General features: G+C 41.8%; 2 protein-coding genes across 3 annotated transcripts; one reads left to right on the forward strand and one right to left on the reverse strand.

Moving 5' to 3' along the window:
* Positions 1-218: 218 nt before the first annotated feature.
* flot1a (flotillin 1a) lies at positions 219-8,402 on the reverse strand. Of its 2 annotated transcripts, none has more exons than XM_067479668.1 (13): positions 8,222-8,402; positions 7,677-7,733; positions 7,363-7,438; positions 6,783-6,873; positions 6,443-6,586; positions 6,057-6,176; positions 5,827-5,922; positions 5,291-5,443; positions 4,975-5,156; positions 4,031-4,076; positions 3,801-3,938; positions 2,976-3,143; positions 219-2,850 (listed from the first exon to the last, which is right to left on the reverse strand). In XM_067479668.1, the coding sequence occupies exons 2-13, from the start codon at positions 7,717-7,719 to the stop codon at positions 2,830-2,832; spliced, it is 1,278 nt and encodes a 425-aa protein (XP_067335769.1). In that variant the 5' UTR covers positions 7,720-7,733; positions 8,222-8,402; the 3' UTR covers positions 219-2,829. The 2 variants fall into 2 exon arrangements, with proteins under 2 accessions (XP_067335769.1, XP_067335758.1); XM_067479657.1 differs by having other exon boundaries at positions 7,677-7,740.
* Positions 8,403-9,680: 1,278 nt separating this feature from the next.
* LOC137098805 (tubulin beta chain-like) lies at positions 9,681-17,827 on the forward strand. Its single transcript, XM_067475468.1, has 5 exons — positions 9,681-9,838; positions 13,979-14,087; positions 14,861-14,971; positions 15,365-15,609; positions 15,743-17,827. Exons 1-5 carry the CDS (start codon positions 9,782-9,784, stop codon positions 16,553-16,555), a joined length of 1,335 nt encoding a protein of 444 aa, XP_067331569.1. The 5' UTR covers positions 9,681-9,781; the 3' UTR covers positions 16,556-17,827.
* Positions 17,828-17,949: the final 122 nt, after the last annotated feature.

Genomic DNA, 17,949 nt, shown 5'->3' on the forward strand with positions numbered 1-17,949 from the left:
TGGGAACCACACATGCATGTAGAATGCATGTGGGAGCTGCATTTTACAAGCACAAACTGTTAAAAAATTGTATGCTAGAATTCAAAAGCAACACATTTTTCACACTGAAGTAGATAAATACCTGAACAAAAATAACAGCACAAAATCTTGCACATATGTAACTAGATGTGTAACTAGACAATAGGCGACAGGGTATAAGAAAACAGTAAAGGAAACAGTTTCCCGTTTGCCGTTTAATGACAAGTATAATTTATACAGGATTGCAGAATAATATTTTCCTTAAAACGCACGTTTCCTTAAGAGCACAGACAGTAATTCAAATGCATCTAAGTGGTATCTTCAATTTGACAGAAGATCATCAGCAAATTACAGCAGGAGGTAAAATAAAAACTCCAAAACCTTATATGAAACTAGGGGCTGAGAGTTAGAAATTACTATTGTATTGTGAATTACTGCTACAGTGAAGCTGTATCAAAAATCAAACATATACTCTATAAATATCTATATGTATGTATTTATAGATTCATCAAGGATAAAACATCCCAATACAGAAAAACAAAGTTCAAATTTTCTGTATTATAGCTAGTCGATGTGTAATCACTTCCTGCTTTAGTTATTCCTCAATATGCATCCTGGTTGAAGACATATGCATTTATAAAGATTAACTTAGTTTTAACTGAGACATATATATCTATGCATGCATAATAACAGTGGAGTTCTTCAGAGGAATAAAAATTTTCTTTCAGAAAGCCATTTCTGGACAGCTGGTCATAAACAAACAGTGAGGGCTGGGCATCATGTGGGGGAAAAAAAAAAGATTGTTTTTGTGAAATTGACACCTATCATAATATACAATAAAAAGAAATTCAGACTTTCTATTAATCCCTAAACACAAATGACAACCAAAGGAAAGCAAATGTGTTTTAAATGTACGTAAATACAAAAAAAAAAAAAAAGCAATACATATGCATACTGTGAAACGTGTTTCAGTACCCAGCCCTACAGGTTATGGTGAGGTAGAGGGCGACAGTGTGATAAGGTTGCAGACTAAGGCAATTGTGGAACACACAGGAACCAACTCTTCAGAGCCAACTCCTTAACCTTGCTTAGCATATCATCCTGGGTGATTGACTGGCGCGTTGAAACCAAGACGTAAAATATACTTATACATAATGAAGTTTCACTTCATTGCAATAAATAGTTATAATAATAATATAATATAATAAATGGTAATAATGTGATATTATAACAAATAACTACAATAATAACGTTGTAATATTAATAACAGCAACAATAATAATACAGCACAGTTGATTAAAATGTGATCAAGTCTACTGGAATTCAAACATCAGTACAACTGAAGTACAAGCTGGCTTCATTTCAAACGTAGTCATATGATGGCTGAGCGACTCATCCGTACACAAACTTTCATCAAAAAAATAACAAAAACAACAATGATGGTTCGACATTTTGATTCAGAGAACTCATAATGACACTGTGGTACTTTCCCTGGCACAACAGAATGAGGGATAAAGCTACACTTTACACCACGTTTACCTTATTTTTACTCTAGTACACATTTACGCTATGACAGCTGCTACGTACTTTGCCACGATAACACAAACGCTGCCTCGTTACTTAAAAGTCTGGTGGTTAGAGCCGCAGGCGTAAATGTCTCAGAAAATCCCGATTCAAGCTCATATTTGGCCGTAAATTAGTGCTGTTGAGCATGGACACCAATACAAGGATTAACCCATGGCTGCTTTTGATAAAGTACAAATATTAGTTTTACCTCGCAATGAGCTTTCAGAATATTAATGTTCATACTGTTAATATTCTTAGCCTTTGGATCTATAAATTCAGTGGCTTCCACATTCTCTTGCACCATGCAATTCGTGCTGTTATTATTATGTATATACTTGTCTAGACAGGTAATTACTTTGAGGTCAACACAATGAATTTGGCTCAGTTTACTTGAATTTCAATTCTGTCCGCATCCTATATGAATTTTAGTGACCACAGATGACAAGCATGTAAAGAGATGGCAACGCAACAGTACCGAGGGAAGAAAGTTCTGAGTAGCTGGAGGTCGTGAGCATGCGTCACATATACTCCCAGACAAAAGTGGGGTAAACAGTTACAAACTATTATAGATGTCAAGAATGTTATATGAAGTAATACCACAGAGATGTATCACAGTTATTACTACTTGTCTACAAGCACCCATGACCCTAAACTCTAAAGTAACTCAGTTAAATCTGAATTCTGTCAAATGGACCGTACATTAGGAGAAGAGAGTGACAGCTTAAACCACATGCTGCAGTATTAGATGATGTAATGTCAGTAGCATTAGTAATACAAAGTTCTGAATGCATGTTTGCGATAAACATCCATGTTAAGATGCACTTAAGGTTCGACAGCAAGGCAGTGCACACACATTTAGTAATGGAGGAGACGTCAGAGGTCAGGAGACGGACAGTGAACAGAGACACGAGACTCCAATCAGTGTGACACACAGGCAGAAAATGTGATTGTTAAAAAAGGTACGAAAAGGATGTAAGACTGTGAAATTAGGCTGCACCATGTAAATCCAATCACAGGCCGAGAAAAAAAACAGTGGAGCACAGTAATGTGGCCCAGATAGAGCGTTAAGACCAAAACAAAAAAAACGTGTTTGCCAGGTCCACAAATACAAAACATCACATAATTCGAAAGAATGTGAAAACAGACATGAGAGGAAAGGAAGGAGGCCGATGCATGCAGAGTCCAGGCAGCTGATAAAACAGTGGGGGAGTGGATCTGCCTGGTCTCTGGCTGGGTCGATTGTCTTCAGCCTGTACGAGAGGTCACCTACAGAAAAAAGTGACAACAATATTTGTTAACAAGACCACTCGAGTTCAAGCAGCACCACAACCTAGAACCGCAGCCAGATCGTTGACTTTGAGTGTATAAAGACACGCGTCAGAATGAGATACCTGAGATGAGATGCTGACTCCAGTCAGTTTCTCCACTGCCTCAGGGACCCGGGTCATGATGTCCAGCACCTCTCCTGACAGTTTGGCTGCACCCACATCTCCAGTTCCACTGGACACCATGGTGACTTTGTGGGCTTGACACAGAGGCCTACTGATCTCTTCTGCCATCTGGTGGAGGACAGATAATACAGAATGTTAACCCTAATAAAAGAGCTTCGTAGGAAGATTAAACATGTGAACATCTGGGAAACAAGACAGTGTGTGTGCTAAACAGTTAAACCATGTATCCTCTCGTGCCCTTAATCAACTAATGTTGGTAAATTTAATTGATTACATAAAACCTATTAACAATTGGGGCATCAATAATACAGCCACAACGCATCATTCAAGATTACATTCTAAAATGTCATAATTATTTGGCCTAGTTTTTGTGTTTTCCTTAAAAAAATAAATTCATTCTAAGCACTTTTTGATTAAAAATCATATGTGGAACTTTCATATTTTGGCTGGAAAATGGAGCATTTTAAAAATAAATGTGCTCTTTTTACGGAACCGTTAATAAATCCACCATTTCACAAAGGTTATGCTGTTACTAGGTTCAACATTGATGCATTTCTTTCTGTTTTTTATTTTCATTTTATATTCCTAATATGTTGCTGTTTATGCCTAATAGTCTTTGCAAACGGCTGACACCCAGCCTGAGCTCGGCTCTGATAAGGCCAGTGAGCGGCGCCCAGGGATGGATTTGTCACTGACACATGTACTCGAGCGATGAATAAAATAACAGCCAGCTGTAAATAAGCTGTAAAGTCTGTAATGTCTCACCAGAGGCAGCTTCTCCAGCAGCATGTCCACCATGGCTCCCTCCTTGTACTGCTGGAAGGCCTCTGCCTTCTTCACCATCTGCTCTGCCTCTGCGCGACCCTTGGCCTCCACTGCAAACGCCTCAGCCTCGCCTTTAATCTGCAGGAGACATGAGTATGGGCTTACTGATATGTAAAATAATGAATGTCCTCACACCATCTAGAGGAGTAAAGACCGCTAACGTGACTCACCCTGATGGACTCAGCTTCGGCTTCCGCTTCCATGATCAGTTTAAGGCTGGACAGAAAGAGAGAGACGGAAATGCAGAGTGAGACAGGGAGCAGAGAAACAGACTGGCTGAACCATCTGTGGTCCATCTGTGCCACCAACAGGTAGACAGATCCTGTAACGACCAGTCAATACGCACTGTTACCATTAACATCTGAATGGACTGCATCTGGTGCTGCAGAGTGTGACAGATGCTAAACATCTGTCTAAAGTCAGGTATCATATAACTAAGTTTGCATAGTGGCTTATATCATAAACAAAGACAAAAACATAAAGCAGAAGTAGTGACTTTTATTTTTTGATTCATTATCTTAGTATCCGTCAAAGGAAGTGGAGAGTTCTACGTTCATTTCACAGACCTCACTATGAAGATTAAGCCAGCATGACGCTCCAAATCAATTCCGTCCACCCAGCTTTCCCTCTCCCTGCTCCCCTACCATCTGCTGCGCTCCGCCCAGCCCTGCAGCTTACGTATCACATTACAATGAATAGCAATGCTGCAAAATCGGCCTTTTAACCAGAAATGGTTCAAATTGATTGGCGAGCGTCAGGGTGTCAGGAGGCATCGATAGCCCCCCTCCATTAAAAAGTCCCACGTGTCGTGTCTTGTTTGACCTACTTTATCTAACATTATGAACAGGAATAAGAGGAGGTTCTATACACTAAAATTAAAAGGAGCCTTTAAAGTATACAAGCATTAAAAAAAAAAGTGGTTGTAGTTTCATCGGCCCTCCACAGGGGTCAGCAGCGCCGCTACAGCCCAACAGGGATTTAGTATCTTGCCTAGAGACACCAGCAGGGAAAATGTACTGACAAGCCTTGAGCACTGGTACTAAAACTGACAGACCACCTGCCTACTCACAACACCCCCCCTGCTGTTCAGGGGGGCTGTAAGCCTGAAACTCACCGCTGAGCCTCGGCCAGTTTCTCCAGGCGGTATCGTTCAGCCTCTGCGGGTTTCTTCACCTTGGCCTCCAGCTCCATCTCCTTGCGTGCGATCTCCTGCTCCTGCAGAGTGATCTGCTGCGTCCGCTCAACCACCTGCACCTGCATCTTCTCCTCCTCGATGCGCTGCTTTGTTTTCGCAACCTGGCACGGGAGGAATAAATTAATGAGGACTCGCGTAAAATCCAATCACCATAACTCACTTATGTAACACAAACTTGAAATAGTCTAAAATTATTAAATACTAAGAGTATTCAGTGGGTATTTACTTAGTGTACCTGCAGCTGGTAGGCCATTTCTGACTCGGCCTTCTTTGTGTTGACCTCCATGTCATAGGCCGCCTTCTTCAGCTCGTAGTCCCTCTGGGCCTTTGCCATGTCGATCTCGTTCCTGTACTGAGCTGAGATTTTCTCTTGCATTGCATGAGCCTCCTGCAGAGAGAGAGAAACACATACGTACAGAAACAGAAATAGTGAAAGAAAGAAAAAACAGAGTGAGTGAATAACTGCAATGGGATAACTCAGATGAAGATGCTAAAAATACAGACAAGAGCTCAGATAAATAATCTGGTAACTAAGCAAAACAAACTAAAGAGACGAAAAAAGACTGAGTTCTCCAAAGACAACGTGGTCCTTACAATGGCTTCTACTACATGCCAGAGGCAACACAAGTCTTGGTGCTTCTAAAAATACAGAACATTAAACTGTGCTGCTGCCTCGTGACAAGAATGTGTTTTTCTTGGAATGATGCTCTTGGCAGCTTAATAAAATCTTACCAATAGACTTAAAGATGGAGACAACGTGGTTTATCTCACCCTTATCACAGCATCTCTCTTGTTATTGGCTTCTCCGATACGAGCGTCTTTCTGAACCTGGGCCGTGCGACCCTTTCCCAGGGAATGCAGGTAATCCTGTGAACCAGGAGGAGGAAAAAGATCACGTGCGTGTTTATTCCACCGAAATCGCGCGACACACCGCGTGGCTTTGCAGCTCGTAGCTGGAAATCTGAAAACCCTTTCTGAAGGTTAGCCGGTCGAAGCGGTACCTGGTCGTCGTGAACGTCTTTGAGTGTGTAGCTGACCACGCTGATGCCCATGTTGACCAGGTCAGAGGAGGCCACCTTAAAGACCTGCTCCGAGAACTTCTTACGGTCCTTGTAGATCTCCTGTAACAGAAATATGTGTACTGTGATGCTGAAGTCAAGGTTTTGATGTGATGAATGAATCCAACATCAGTACTCGAACGTAGCCTTTAATGTATCAAGTGTGACATCAACAGTTATTAAATAGATTTTAAATTCATCTCTTGTCACATTTTCACAATTTTGACAACAATGACATGTCTGGGGTTTGAAAACAAAGTAGGTACCAGACATCCATTATTCAGAAACCTCAAGTAAATGTAATAACAATGTAACAAACTATCACATACCTCGACTGTCAGGTGGGCGATGATCGCCCGCTGGTGACCCTCCAGTGTCTCTAAGGCGATATGAGCAATCTCTGCCTCGGACTTCCCCATGAACATCTGGCAGGCCGCGGCCAGCATCTGCTTATTCTGACCCTGGATCTTCATCTGTAGGGAAACCGCGACGACGTCTTTATTATAAAGGTTTCAGTGAAACATGAACGCGATGACTGGGTTTGTTCAGTAGGTTCACAAAGATTCATAGTATCACGGATTGTTTTGTATTTTAAAGCAGGCTGCTTGATTCACTACGCAGTAGTAAATACCTCTTTTTGTTGCCGTGCTTGGTAGAAGGGACACTGACCTGGGCTATTCCAGTGACGGAGATGGGCACGCCGTGGCGAGTGTAGACTTTGTCACTCTTCACATTCAGAGTCAGAGTGTTCAGGGAAATCCTGCAGAGAGAGTCAGGACGAATCTTATGTAGGAAAACAGGATTATGGATTGATTATCCGATGGTCTAATGGCACACAATTAAGTCTAGTAGCATCCACTTTGTGTGCGTATTGAGCTGCGAGCATCAAAAGGCAGCTACGACACTCAAACAAAACATTAAGCCCGCTGTCATGTGATTCACTGGAACTGACAGGAGGAGGAGACGCACTGGTCCACCCTCATGTCTCCTGGTTGATTTGGGTTGGTTTTGACAGGGGGAGAGAAACTGTAAATGCTGTTTTATGTGCAGCACAACCATTGGAGTTGTTACTAATTTATTTATTTGATTAAGAGGTGAAGGACCAAACTCTTCAGTGTCTCCTCATCAGTTATCCTGGCACTATAACGACACATTTGTTAGTCATATTGCCAAATGCCCAAACTGTTATAACGTAAATCAAATCAATTGACAGCAGCTGATATAAATATAGATCCAGATCTTTTCCTACCTCTGGATCTGCTGAATGCAGGGAAAGACGAACACTCGTCCTCCAGCTATCATCAGTGGGGGAGAACGGCAGAAACCTGGGAGATGAGAGACCCTCAGATCAGTTTAGACATGACCAAGATTGACACATGGCAACAAACTTATTCTGCTAAAGTTTGATTTAAGATGATCACGCACCATCTAAAAACTCGTGTGACACGTTTCACATTCATCCACAGCTCTGTCAGAAGCATCGTTATTATTCTTATATAATTATTTGAATATCACATATACATGTTCTCTACTTTTAATCAACATTTCAATGGACCATTTTACCTGACACCACCATAGCCTCATTAGGTCCACAGGTGTAGAACATGTTTGCTGACCCTCCTGAAAACTGGAAAAAAGTACAATGATATAAAATAAAAACCTTTAACAGGCTCCATTTATGAAGCAACTCTTTCAATATCCGCAATTCCAGTAGGCGCAGACGGTTGGACATCACTGTATAAAACACTTTTATCTTAATGTCTTATTTTCAGACATAACGCCTCCAAACATTAAAAACATTTGTGTTAGAGGACTGTTCTAAAATAAAGAGGAGGGAGGGGCTGTGATGGGAGCCACAGAGCAGACAGCCAGGGCTCAGATCTAATTTACGCAAATGTTACGCAGCAATATTAAAAAGAAAAGCACTAAAATTAGAGTAAGACAAACACATGTTTCAACCATTTATTACAAATATTAACGCTTTAAATAAAACGTTAATTTGTGTAAACTGCTACCAATTGTTTTTTTCCCCATAAACAACATTTTGAACAAATTCCGTTTATTCAGAAGATGGATGGAGAGAGAGGTGAAGATGCTCAACCACTTACCGGGTGGTGAATAAAGATTAATGTGGAAACGGCCGAATAACCAGCGCCCTGTGTTGGTTCAGATTAATTGTAATTTATCGCAGGGGCACGTTATTCCCGTGCTCAGCTGGTGCAGACAGCGATAACAACACACGCAGGCTGCAGATCAGCGGTTCGTTCGGAGCGCAACCATCCTTCAAACTGTGCGCGTCCGTCACCTTGTGGCGCGGCGGGGAAATGTCCTCCACAGACTTCAGATCAGATTAGATTCAGTGTTTCCCTTCTACTGTAATGCTTCCATCCATCAAATATCTCAATGAGCCTACAGATTAAAGGTAGCAGAAGATGGACTGAGCTAAATAAACGTACTTGGGTTCCGAATGTTAAAGTAGGCTGACACAAGTAAACCCAGGCTGTAATATAAATATGCTTCAGTATTTGTATTTAAACAGTCGTCTCTCATCAGGCTGTTCACATTTTGACATCACGAGACCAAGATGACACCTAACAATTGACAGGTTATTGAGACATTGACATTTTTTCTTGTGGCCTACCCATCAGTGTTTATGGCTTTTGTTTTAATAAAGTGTTGGAGATGAAGAAATAACCATTGCATGCTTCCACTTAAAAGCCCCACTTTCATGATATAATATCAATGTAGCATAAACTTTTTTAAATTTTCCATGCAATTTTGTACTCCATTACAATTCAGATGAAACAAATTGTACCTAACAGCATGTTATGGAATAAGTACAGAAACATTAAACTGTTGGACGTGTGCATTCAAACGTTTAGCGAAGGTCAAGTTCAGTTTAATGTCATAGTGCATTTTGGGTGAATTCTCCAATTTCACCCCAAAGTCAAATATCCCTAACTGCTTGTGAGTAGTGTAGTATATAATACAATATAATACATGTAAAAATATAACAATCCAAGAATGATTACTGTTGCGTTTAGCCTGTATTCTAAGATACAATGAATAACAACTAATAGATGATAATGAAAATTAAACCCATCCTACAGTAGAGTGAGTGCATCAATAAGCCAACGAGATAATCTAAATGATGCTGAGATGTACCAGGCTTCATGGGGATTACTTATATTTATTGTATTTTTAAGGTTTTTCCATTTTATGACGATATTTTTGTCTCTGCTTTTGAAATGAAATTGTACTCGTACTCCATCCTGACAGCTGTAATGGGTTTGAGTAAATGTACTCAGTTACTTTCCACACGCATGTGTCCGCTTTGTTTCCTATAGTAAAGCTCCAACGGGGCAGTGATGACAAATCCCGGCACTCCCTCTCTTCATCCGGTCCTTGCGTTTGAGACGAGGAAACCCCTTCTTTATAAAAAAAAAAAAGGAAAAATTTCTGCCCCTTTAACCAATCAGCGCTCGGGATGTAGCAGCAGCAGCCAATCAGGAGCGAGAACGCAGCGGTGGGCGCATCCCAACACCGTGGCCCCCGCCTGCCGGTGTGTGAGCCGTGCGGGCCGCTGTGCAGACTGGGATCAGACAGTCAGTGGGTCGAGCTGCTCCTCCTCGCATCAGCTACACTTTCATCACTAACTACCAGGCATCATGAGGGAAATTGTGCACATCCAGGCCGGACAGTGCGGGAACCAGATTGGGGCAAAGGTACGAACAAGGAAACTCTTTGTGGCTGTTTATTCCAGTTTTTATCAGTCATGGTAAACTTTTTTTAAGACTTTACTTTTGTTGTGCCCTTTGGCACTTTAAATACATAGATTGTAAAAATAAAATCAACTGTTTAATTTCTGTATTTTATTATTGTCATTTTTAATATTATTTTATCCCATTGTTTGAATTTTTGTTTATAAAATCACCATGAATTTATTGCTTGTACTCCAATCTTCTCCTTTAACAACTCACCTAACAATCTAACCCGTTTGTATTTGGGTACTTTAATTTAGTTACATATTAAATTTGATAGCTTGTTAAGCAAGAGATAATTTTTGCATCTACATTCATAAATTATGGCTATAGGTATCTTCTTACCATATCAGCTTCAAATATTTTCATTTTCAGTGTCAGCTGCCATTATCCACACTAAATGTTGTCATTGTTTTTTAACCATTCTCTTAAACTATTCCAATAATTTATTAGTAAACAACCTCTCGAAAAAAAACAACAACTTTACACAACTTTCAAGCAAAATTGAAATAAAAAAAAAGTCTGACTATAAGAAAATAGTCTGAAGTATCAGAAACAATACATCACAGGTGAAATGTCTTGGTGTTGTGTCATTATAGCGACAAAAAGCACCGGGAAGATGTAAATGTCCAAGTATCACAGTAAGGTTGTATTTTAAAGTACTAAAGAACATACAACAAAATAAGAAATAGACAAACAGCTACAAACATGGATAAAGCTGCAATAACTAATACTTTAGAACTGATCCTAAGAAGATTATAGTGGTGCTGATTTTCTGAAAAGTGAAACGACCGTAACTCATCTTTGTAAAACAGATGGTTTCCATATGAATACAGTAAAAATTCACACAGCAGTTCACAAAACACTGAGTGAAGCCATTGATCCGTGATTAATGAAGCTGGCCAGACTTGAGCTGGCGTGTGGGCCCAGCTGCTGTCTTGGCCGCCCTGTAAGCTGGACTCTTTGTCACTAAGGAACCAGTGAGGAGAGAGAGACGAGACAAAAGACGGCGAAAAGAAAAGGAGAAATTTGCTGAGGCAGAGCGGAGGAACGCGGCGGGGGGGGAGCCGAGGGGGGAAACACAACAAGTGGCTCGGTGTCTGCTCTGAAAGCACAGATGAGGTCATTTAAATAGTCAGTGTATCACATCCACACACCCCCGGGCCCCTCAAAACCCCCCAATTACCCTGAAAAGATGTTTACACATGAACTTGTTGTGGAGTTATTTTCTGTGAAAGAAGTGTTAGATATTGAACATGGGTTTGTGCTGCAGCGTTTTAACAAAAACTGGAAAATGTTAGTAAAAGGTCGGTCAATTAAAAGATAACCAGTCCTCTATTATTTTGATAATGGATTAAAAACCAGTTGTATTACAGTCCACTTATGGCTTCACAGGCATCATGATACCCTCCGCACGCATCAAGGGAAAAGTAAAGTGACATTTTCCCTCATTTTCATTTAAGTTTGTTGTCCATCTGTGGTATCATACAACCAAAAACAACAAGAGAGACAAAGATTGTGTGGGTGGGGGACTAGAATTCAAAACACACACTGAACAAACACTGGCCACATTTCCATCCCTAAAATGGACAGACTTCCTTTATGGAGACACAACTCCCTGTGGAAATGCACATTATAGACAAACTTTTACAACTATGGTAAATGATCACAGCATTGTTTCAAACACCTCCTTCCCTGTTCTCCTAAATACTTGAGGAACACATTCAATCAGGAAGATTAGCTGCTCAAGAAGATACCATGGTCCACCTTGTGGACCAACTGCATCTCAATTCCAGTGTGGGACCTCAAGTGAACTTGAAAGGTCACAGGATCTGGTTTTCCATCCATGTAGCTCACCAACACCACTCTTAGCTAACAGGCCTTATTCTTCTAACTGGTAGAAGGTACTGGGGCATCTGTCCATCTTTTCCATCCTCCTCCGGCGGAGCACACGGGCCACCCACACATTTCTCTGACACAAAGTCATCGAATTTGATCGGGACCATGAACGGGGAGCAAGAGGAGCCTGCTGACCCTGTCATTTTCATTTCCATATTATTATATAAAAGGAGAGTTCCTACTGTGGTTGAAGGCGGGATCTAGAGGATGCTTTTCCTGGAGGAGCTGGGAACAGCCATGGCGCTGGTGCTCATTCAAAGATGCCAACAACTGACCAAGGGCGAGGGGACGGCTCTGCAGCTGTCACAGACGAGAGACACGAGGAATGGGTGCACCCAGAGATGTAAAAAAAACCAGCCAACAAACCGGCATTTGTCTGGGATTTGTGACCTAATAACGACATCAGAAACAGCTGCTCGACTTTGCTTGATTTTGTAAATATTCAAAACGAGCAAAGCTTTAAAGCTGAATTAATCTGCGGGTAGAAAACAACAGGCGTGGCAGCGACATATGCAGTGACTCACTATGACCCTCACAAGTGTATTTACAGAGGACTTAGTGGGGCTGAGGTCATCACACATTCACAATGGATTAACTCTGCCCGAATTCACTCAATTACTCCAACCTGAATATGTTCATGCGTGCTGTGTTGGCACAGTGCAGCCAAATGCAGTGAGACGACAGAGGGGAAGATTAAAACCTTGGTTTTTACCACAGCCACACAGACAGGCTGACAGATCGACAGAAATGCCAACGTCCCTCCGTTCCTCAAGCACACACACACACACACACACACACACACACACACACACACAGCCCTGGGCACAGATTAGGGTCAGTGGACTGAGCCGCCGTGACAGTCTGCGCTCTTGTCTTAACTCAGTTTGGCGTTTATGTCTCCGCCTGCACAAAGCCTCGGAGAGAAAGCTCTGATCTGCAGACTTAAGATGGGACAAAGTAGTAGTTTGAGGGAATCTGCAGGTCATGAAAAGTCAACATTGCTTCCCACAAAAGAGTCCTTAAAAGGTATGAAGGAGACTTGAATGAGGATTTTAGCCTGATATTTACATTAGTCATAACTGCAGACCGTTGGGGGGGTGGGCAGAAGGAAGCTCTTCGATTCACAACGGACAAAGTGCCATTTAATCTAAAAATGATTTTATTGGTTGAGCCAGTCCATTCACAATTGTCTGTCTATTATATTATGGGACAGGGACAGACCCATGTGACCATGTAGCTGTGAGTCTCCTTGTGGCCGCGTTGTGTCTCTTCACTGTTGTTTCTGGCGTATTTTTCTGTCTCCTTGTGGTTGTCTTAAGTGTCTTTGTTGTTGGTCTCAATCTTGGCAATCAATTTATGATACACAGCCAGTCAGTTTTAAGCTAACACGACAAATCTTTCCTTGTTCCAGCTATTAAATGGTGAATATTTCTTGGTTAACCTGCTTACTTTTCTTTATAAGGCAAATTGGCTAACGGCCAACTGGACGTATTCCCTTATTTTTACACTGAAAATGTGGGAGTACCAGGAAATTAATCCATCATAAAATAATCGTTATTTTCAGTCTCTGTATGTTCTGCTTTGCTTCTTTGTGATACAATTATTCCTGTTTTTTGTTTTATTCGGCCCACACTACTTCCTTCTTTTGTTGTGTTGTCCTGGTCCAAAACCTATAAAAGCTTTTGGAGTCTGGTTGTTTTTTCAAGAGCAGAAACAAAATATCTATGAAACTGTCATAGATATATATATTTAGTGCCACTGTCCTTTTAAAATATTTGAAAAAATGTACACATTTTACACATTGGTGGTCATTTTATGAAGAAATCAGTTCCATCTAATGTAGAGAGCAGATTCTGTGCTGTTTTCAAAATCTTGCCTCCGGCCTCCAGCTACGTTTCAGATCTCAGCAGCTTGTAATCAGCATGATTATAGGAGGATACTGGCACAACGATTGCAATTTACCATATTCATAGAAAGAGGCAGCGACCGTACGGAACATCTTGCTGCTTTTAGGTGATCATGAGGCCACAAAAAGTAGTCAGATTGTTTTTTAAGTTTTAGGAATTGACTATGAAAATTTAAACATAATGTTTTTCTTTTAGGTTTAGTGAGGAGACAGTCATTGAGTGTGTAGCCACTGTACAAGTACACACAGCTGTCAGTACGTTACTCCCCCTTTAGTATTTCTGATTTGTGTTTGTTTAGTTCTGGGAGGTGATCAGTGACGAGCACGGCATCGACCCGACTGGAACCTACCATGGAGACAGTGACTTGCAGCTGGACAGGATCAGCGTGTACTACAACGAAGCCACTGGTAAGTAAATCCTGACACGTCCTGAAGTCTTTGTGTTAGAACATAGGACGAGACGTCCCCCCTGTGGAGGAACTGCGTCACTGCAGCAACGAGAAGCAGGATGTCGAGCAACAATGCAACCAGGCAAACAAAGGGAGAAACTGACGTTCTGCTGACTGGATTTAATTTTTTATATTTGAGGAAGTGATGCACCTGTACTGACAACCTGTTCACATGAGGAGATTCATTATAAAGTCCACACTGCATTAAAGAGACATTATCCTCAAAGGATTGTCAGAAAAAGTACATTTACATTTAAGTGAAGGTGGTATGACTGATTTCAATAAGACATTAATAATAATGTATTTAATTTTAGGTGAAATAGCACTTGCTTAACTCCTAACACAGGATTTGTAAAAGTTAATAAAAGTAACTTGCATTTCTGTAACATGACCTCCTTAAAACTCAGCATCACTAAATGTTCCCTGTCAGATGTTGGCAAACATCTCCTTAATTTTGTGATGTTCTCTCTCTACCTCTGGTGGCCACTCGATGTACTACACCTGTAGACCCTGTCGCACCGAAGAGAGATAAACTGAGGGTTTCATTCCACTAAATTTGTGTGGTTCATCTTTATTTGGAGTCAGAGTTCTCACCTGTGACATTTCTCCAACATCTTACTTCATGTGTGGGTTGATAGATGACTGTAACATCACCAGGATGTTTCCTAAAACCACTGTCACCTCTGCACGGAATGTAAATAACATCTAAAGTCTCAACTTCTTTGTTTGCAGGTGGGAAGTATGTGCCCAGAGCCATCCTGGTTGACCTGGAGCCAGGCACCATGGACTCAGTCCGCTCTGGTCCCTTCGGGCAGATCTTCAGGCCGGATAACTTTGTCTTTGGTAAGAACACACAGTTAATGTGGTGTGTGATGTGGTTAACTTTTCCAGAGAAAGCTTGTGCAAGTGTCGCAGAAGCTTTTACCTCTTCGAGGTAATTGAGCTGCACTGCCATGAAATCCCAGTGTAAAACCAGGCCGAGTTCTACTAAATGATTGAATTTGGCTTAGCTGTAAGAAAACTGAAAACAATTTTAAAAGATCTGTGTTGTCTTTTACACTTTCAAACGGTATAAATGCCTAAAATGAGGTAAAAACACCTTTTTTGCCATTTATTTCTTTAATTTAATTTGATTAAATGGCCCGAACATAATAAAATCACCTGGTTAAACAATACAGAGTTAGCATTTATCTGGAATAGAGATTTCCAAAGTAAACAGAATTTAATTTTCCCCAGGTCAAAGTGGAGCAGGAAACAATTGGGCCAAAGGTCACTACACGGAGGGGGCGGAGCTGGTGGACTCGGTGCTGGACGTGGTGAGAAAAGAGGCTGAGAGCTGTGAGTGTCTGCAGGGCTTTCAGCTCACGCACTCTCTGGGGGGAGGCACCGGCTCCGGCATGGGGACGCTGCTCATCAGCAAGATCAGGGAGGAGTACCCCGACCGCATCATGAACACCTTCAGTGTGGTGCCCTCTCCTAAGGTAACACAGGAAACACAGTTTTACGTATTTGAACCAGCCCGACCAGGACAATTCTGTAACCTGATGATCTGTAAACCACCTGGATGTGATGTCTTTCACTCATTGTTGGTTTTCCTGTCGTCTCTGTCCTCAGGTGTCGGACACCGTGGTTGAGCCTTACAACGCCACGCTGTCAGTCCACCAGCTGGTGGAAAACACAGACGAGACCTACTGCATTGACAACGAAGCCCTTTATGACATTTGCTTCCGCACTCTCAAACTTACCACGCCCACCTACGGCGACCTCAACCACCTGGTGTCAGCCACCATGAGCGGCGTGACAACCTGCCTGCGTTTCCCCGGGCAGCTCAACGCCGACCTGAGGAAGCTGGCCGTCAACATGGTGCCCTTCCCTCGTCTCCACTTCTTCATGCCCGGCTTTGCACCTCTGACCAGCCGGGGGAGCCAACAGTACCGCGCCCTCACGGTACCCGAGCTCACCCAGCAGGTGTTTGATGCCAAAAACATGATGGCGGCTTGCGACCCTCGTCACGGGCGCTACCTGACGGTCGCCGCCGTCTTCCGGGGCCGCATGTCCATGAAGGAGGTGGACGAGCAGATGCTGAACGTCCAGAACAAGAACAGCAGCTACTTCGTGGAGTGGATCCCCAACAACGTCAAGACGGCCGTCTGCGACATCCCGCCGCGTGGCCTCAAGATGGCCGTGACCTTCATCGGCAACAGCACCGCCATCCAGGAGCTGTTCAAGCGCATCTCTGAGCAGTTCACCGCCATGTTCCGCCGCAAGGCCTTCCTCCACTGGTACACCGGCGAGGGCATGGACGAGATGGAGTTCACGGAGGCAGAGAGCAACATGAACGACCTGGTGTCCGAGTACCAGCAGTACCAGGACGCCACCGCCGAGGAGGAGGGAGAGTTTGACGAAGAGGTGGAGGAGGATGCCTAAAAAAAACAAAAAAAAAATGTAACACGAGCTGAAGAAGGAGAAGAAGTAAATCACCAAAATACTAAAAAGATCACATAAAAATAGAAAAGGAAAAATAGTGAAAAGAAATGAAGGAAGGGCAGTTGGAGAATCGTGTTCGTGGAGGGAAAGAAGTGATGGGAAGATGAATGTAGGGACAGAATTGAATAAGAAGCAGAATGAAAATGACCAGATTAACATGCCACGGTTTACACTTCAATGTGATGCCATGTCCCAAACTCTCTTGTTTCTTTTTTTACTTGTATCACACAGTCTCCTGGAAAGTAACATATAATACGAGGAGCAAGTCACTGATGTATCGAACGTTGCACCTACATTCACCCGTAGTCCATGAAAAGCAGCTCGTAAATGTTAATGTCATAACTTCTTATCAGTGTTAATTACTTTGATCAGTGTTTATTTTCACATTCATTATTCAAGGACAACTTAGAGAAAAATGTGAACTTAGTGCCGTAGTGTAGCAGCAGGTGAAACAACAGTGTCCGTATTTTTTCCTGTGTTTTATGGAAATTGATCGCACGTTTTTTTTGCTTTACAGCTTTTATTCCATCCTTGTTCAGACTGTGTGTATTACAGAAACGTTTCATTGATCGGCACATCTCCTTGTTGTTAGACAAAAGGCCGCAGCTTTATTTTCACATCAACAAACCCTCATAATCAGATTGATTTCTCTCTCGAATAACTCTTGTGTCATTGAGAGAAAAAAAACCCAGTTGGAATGTGGGGCTGAAAAGATTTAAGAAAGAAGACGTCTTGTGATGCTGAGCTTTGCAACCTGCCGTATTTGACATACACAGTATTACGTCCCAGATTTTTCTCCGATGCCAACAAACATTGTGAGGAGGATCACATCTTTTCTTTTGTATGTTTGAAATATATATAGTATTTTTTCTGCATCTAAACGTCACTTTTAGCTTCTGATGTGTATTTATATTTGATAGTTCACCGAGTCATTTCAGCTCCTTGAAATTTATTTCAAAATTTTATCACCCGAATGCGTCGACTTCTACACCTGTCAGCAATTGTGCAGCTTTATGTTTCCTATTAGAAACCTTTTGTCCCCTGTTGACAAATTGACATTCTGGTGAGACACTCTGAGCCACTACAGTTTTTTTTTTTAAAGAGTTTGTGTGTTGTCTTTGTGTATCCACTGTTTCTTTGTAGCTTTTTAGTGTCCCAGTGGCTGTGAAACTTTTGGGTGAAAATAAAAAGACATGAAGGGGAAAAAACAAATAGACTTGTTGTGTCTGTTATTATTGATGATTAGCTTTCAGCTGTTTGTGAAAGGGTTTTTTCAGTCTGAGCTTCCAGGAAGTCGTCAGACCTCGACCGTAATTACAATGAATGGAGTGAGA

This window comes from Channa argus, chromosome 1, assembly GCF_033026475.1.
Source record: "Channa argus isolate prfri chromosome 1, Channa argus male v1.0, whole genome shotgun sequence".
NCBI lineage: Eukaryota > Metazoa > Chordata > Actinopteri > Anabantiformes > Channidae > Channa > Channa argus.

What these genes read in the sequence shown, in the direction of transcription:
- LOC137098805 (XM_067475468.1), top strand. Translation starts at nt 9,782, where the DNA reads ATGAGGGAAATTGTGCACATCCAGGCCGGACAGTGCGGGAACCAGATT. An exon ending in GGAACCAGATTGGGGCAAAG is followed by an intron (nt 9,839 to 13,978) that starts GTACGAACAAGG and finishes GTGTTTGTTTAG; the next exon opens with TTCTGGGAGGTGATCAGTGA. An exon ending in GCCGGATAACTTTGTCTTTG is followed by an intron (nt 14,972 to 15,364) that starts GTAAGAACACAC and finishes AATTTTCCCCAG; the next exon opens with GTCAAAGTGGAGCAGGAAAC.
- flot1a (XM_067479668.1), bottom strand. Translation starts at nt 7,719, where the DNA reads ATGTTCTACACCTGTGGACCTAATGAGGCTATGGTGGTGTCAG. An exon ending in CCGTCACTGGAATAGCCCAG is followed by an intron (nt 6,587 to 6,782) that starts GTCAGTGTCCCT and finishes GTTTCCCTACAG; the next exon opens with ATGAAGATCCAGGGTCAGAA. An exon ending in TCGCCCACCTGACAGTCGAG is followed by an intron (nt 6,177 to 6,442) that starts GTATGTGATAGT and finishes TTTCTGTTACAG; the next exon opens with GAGATCTACAAGGACCGTAA.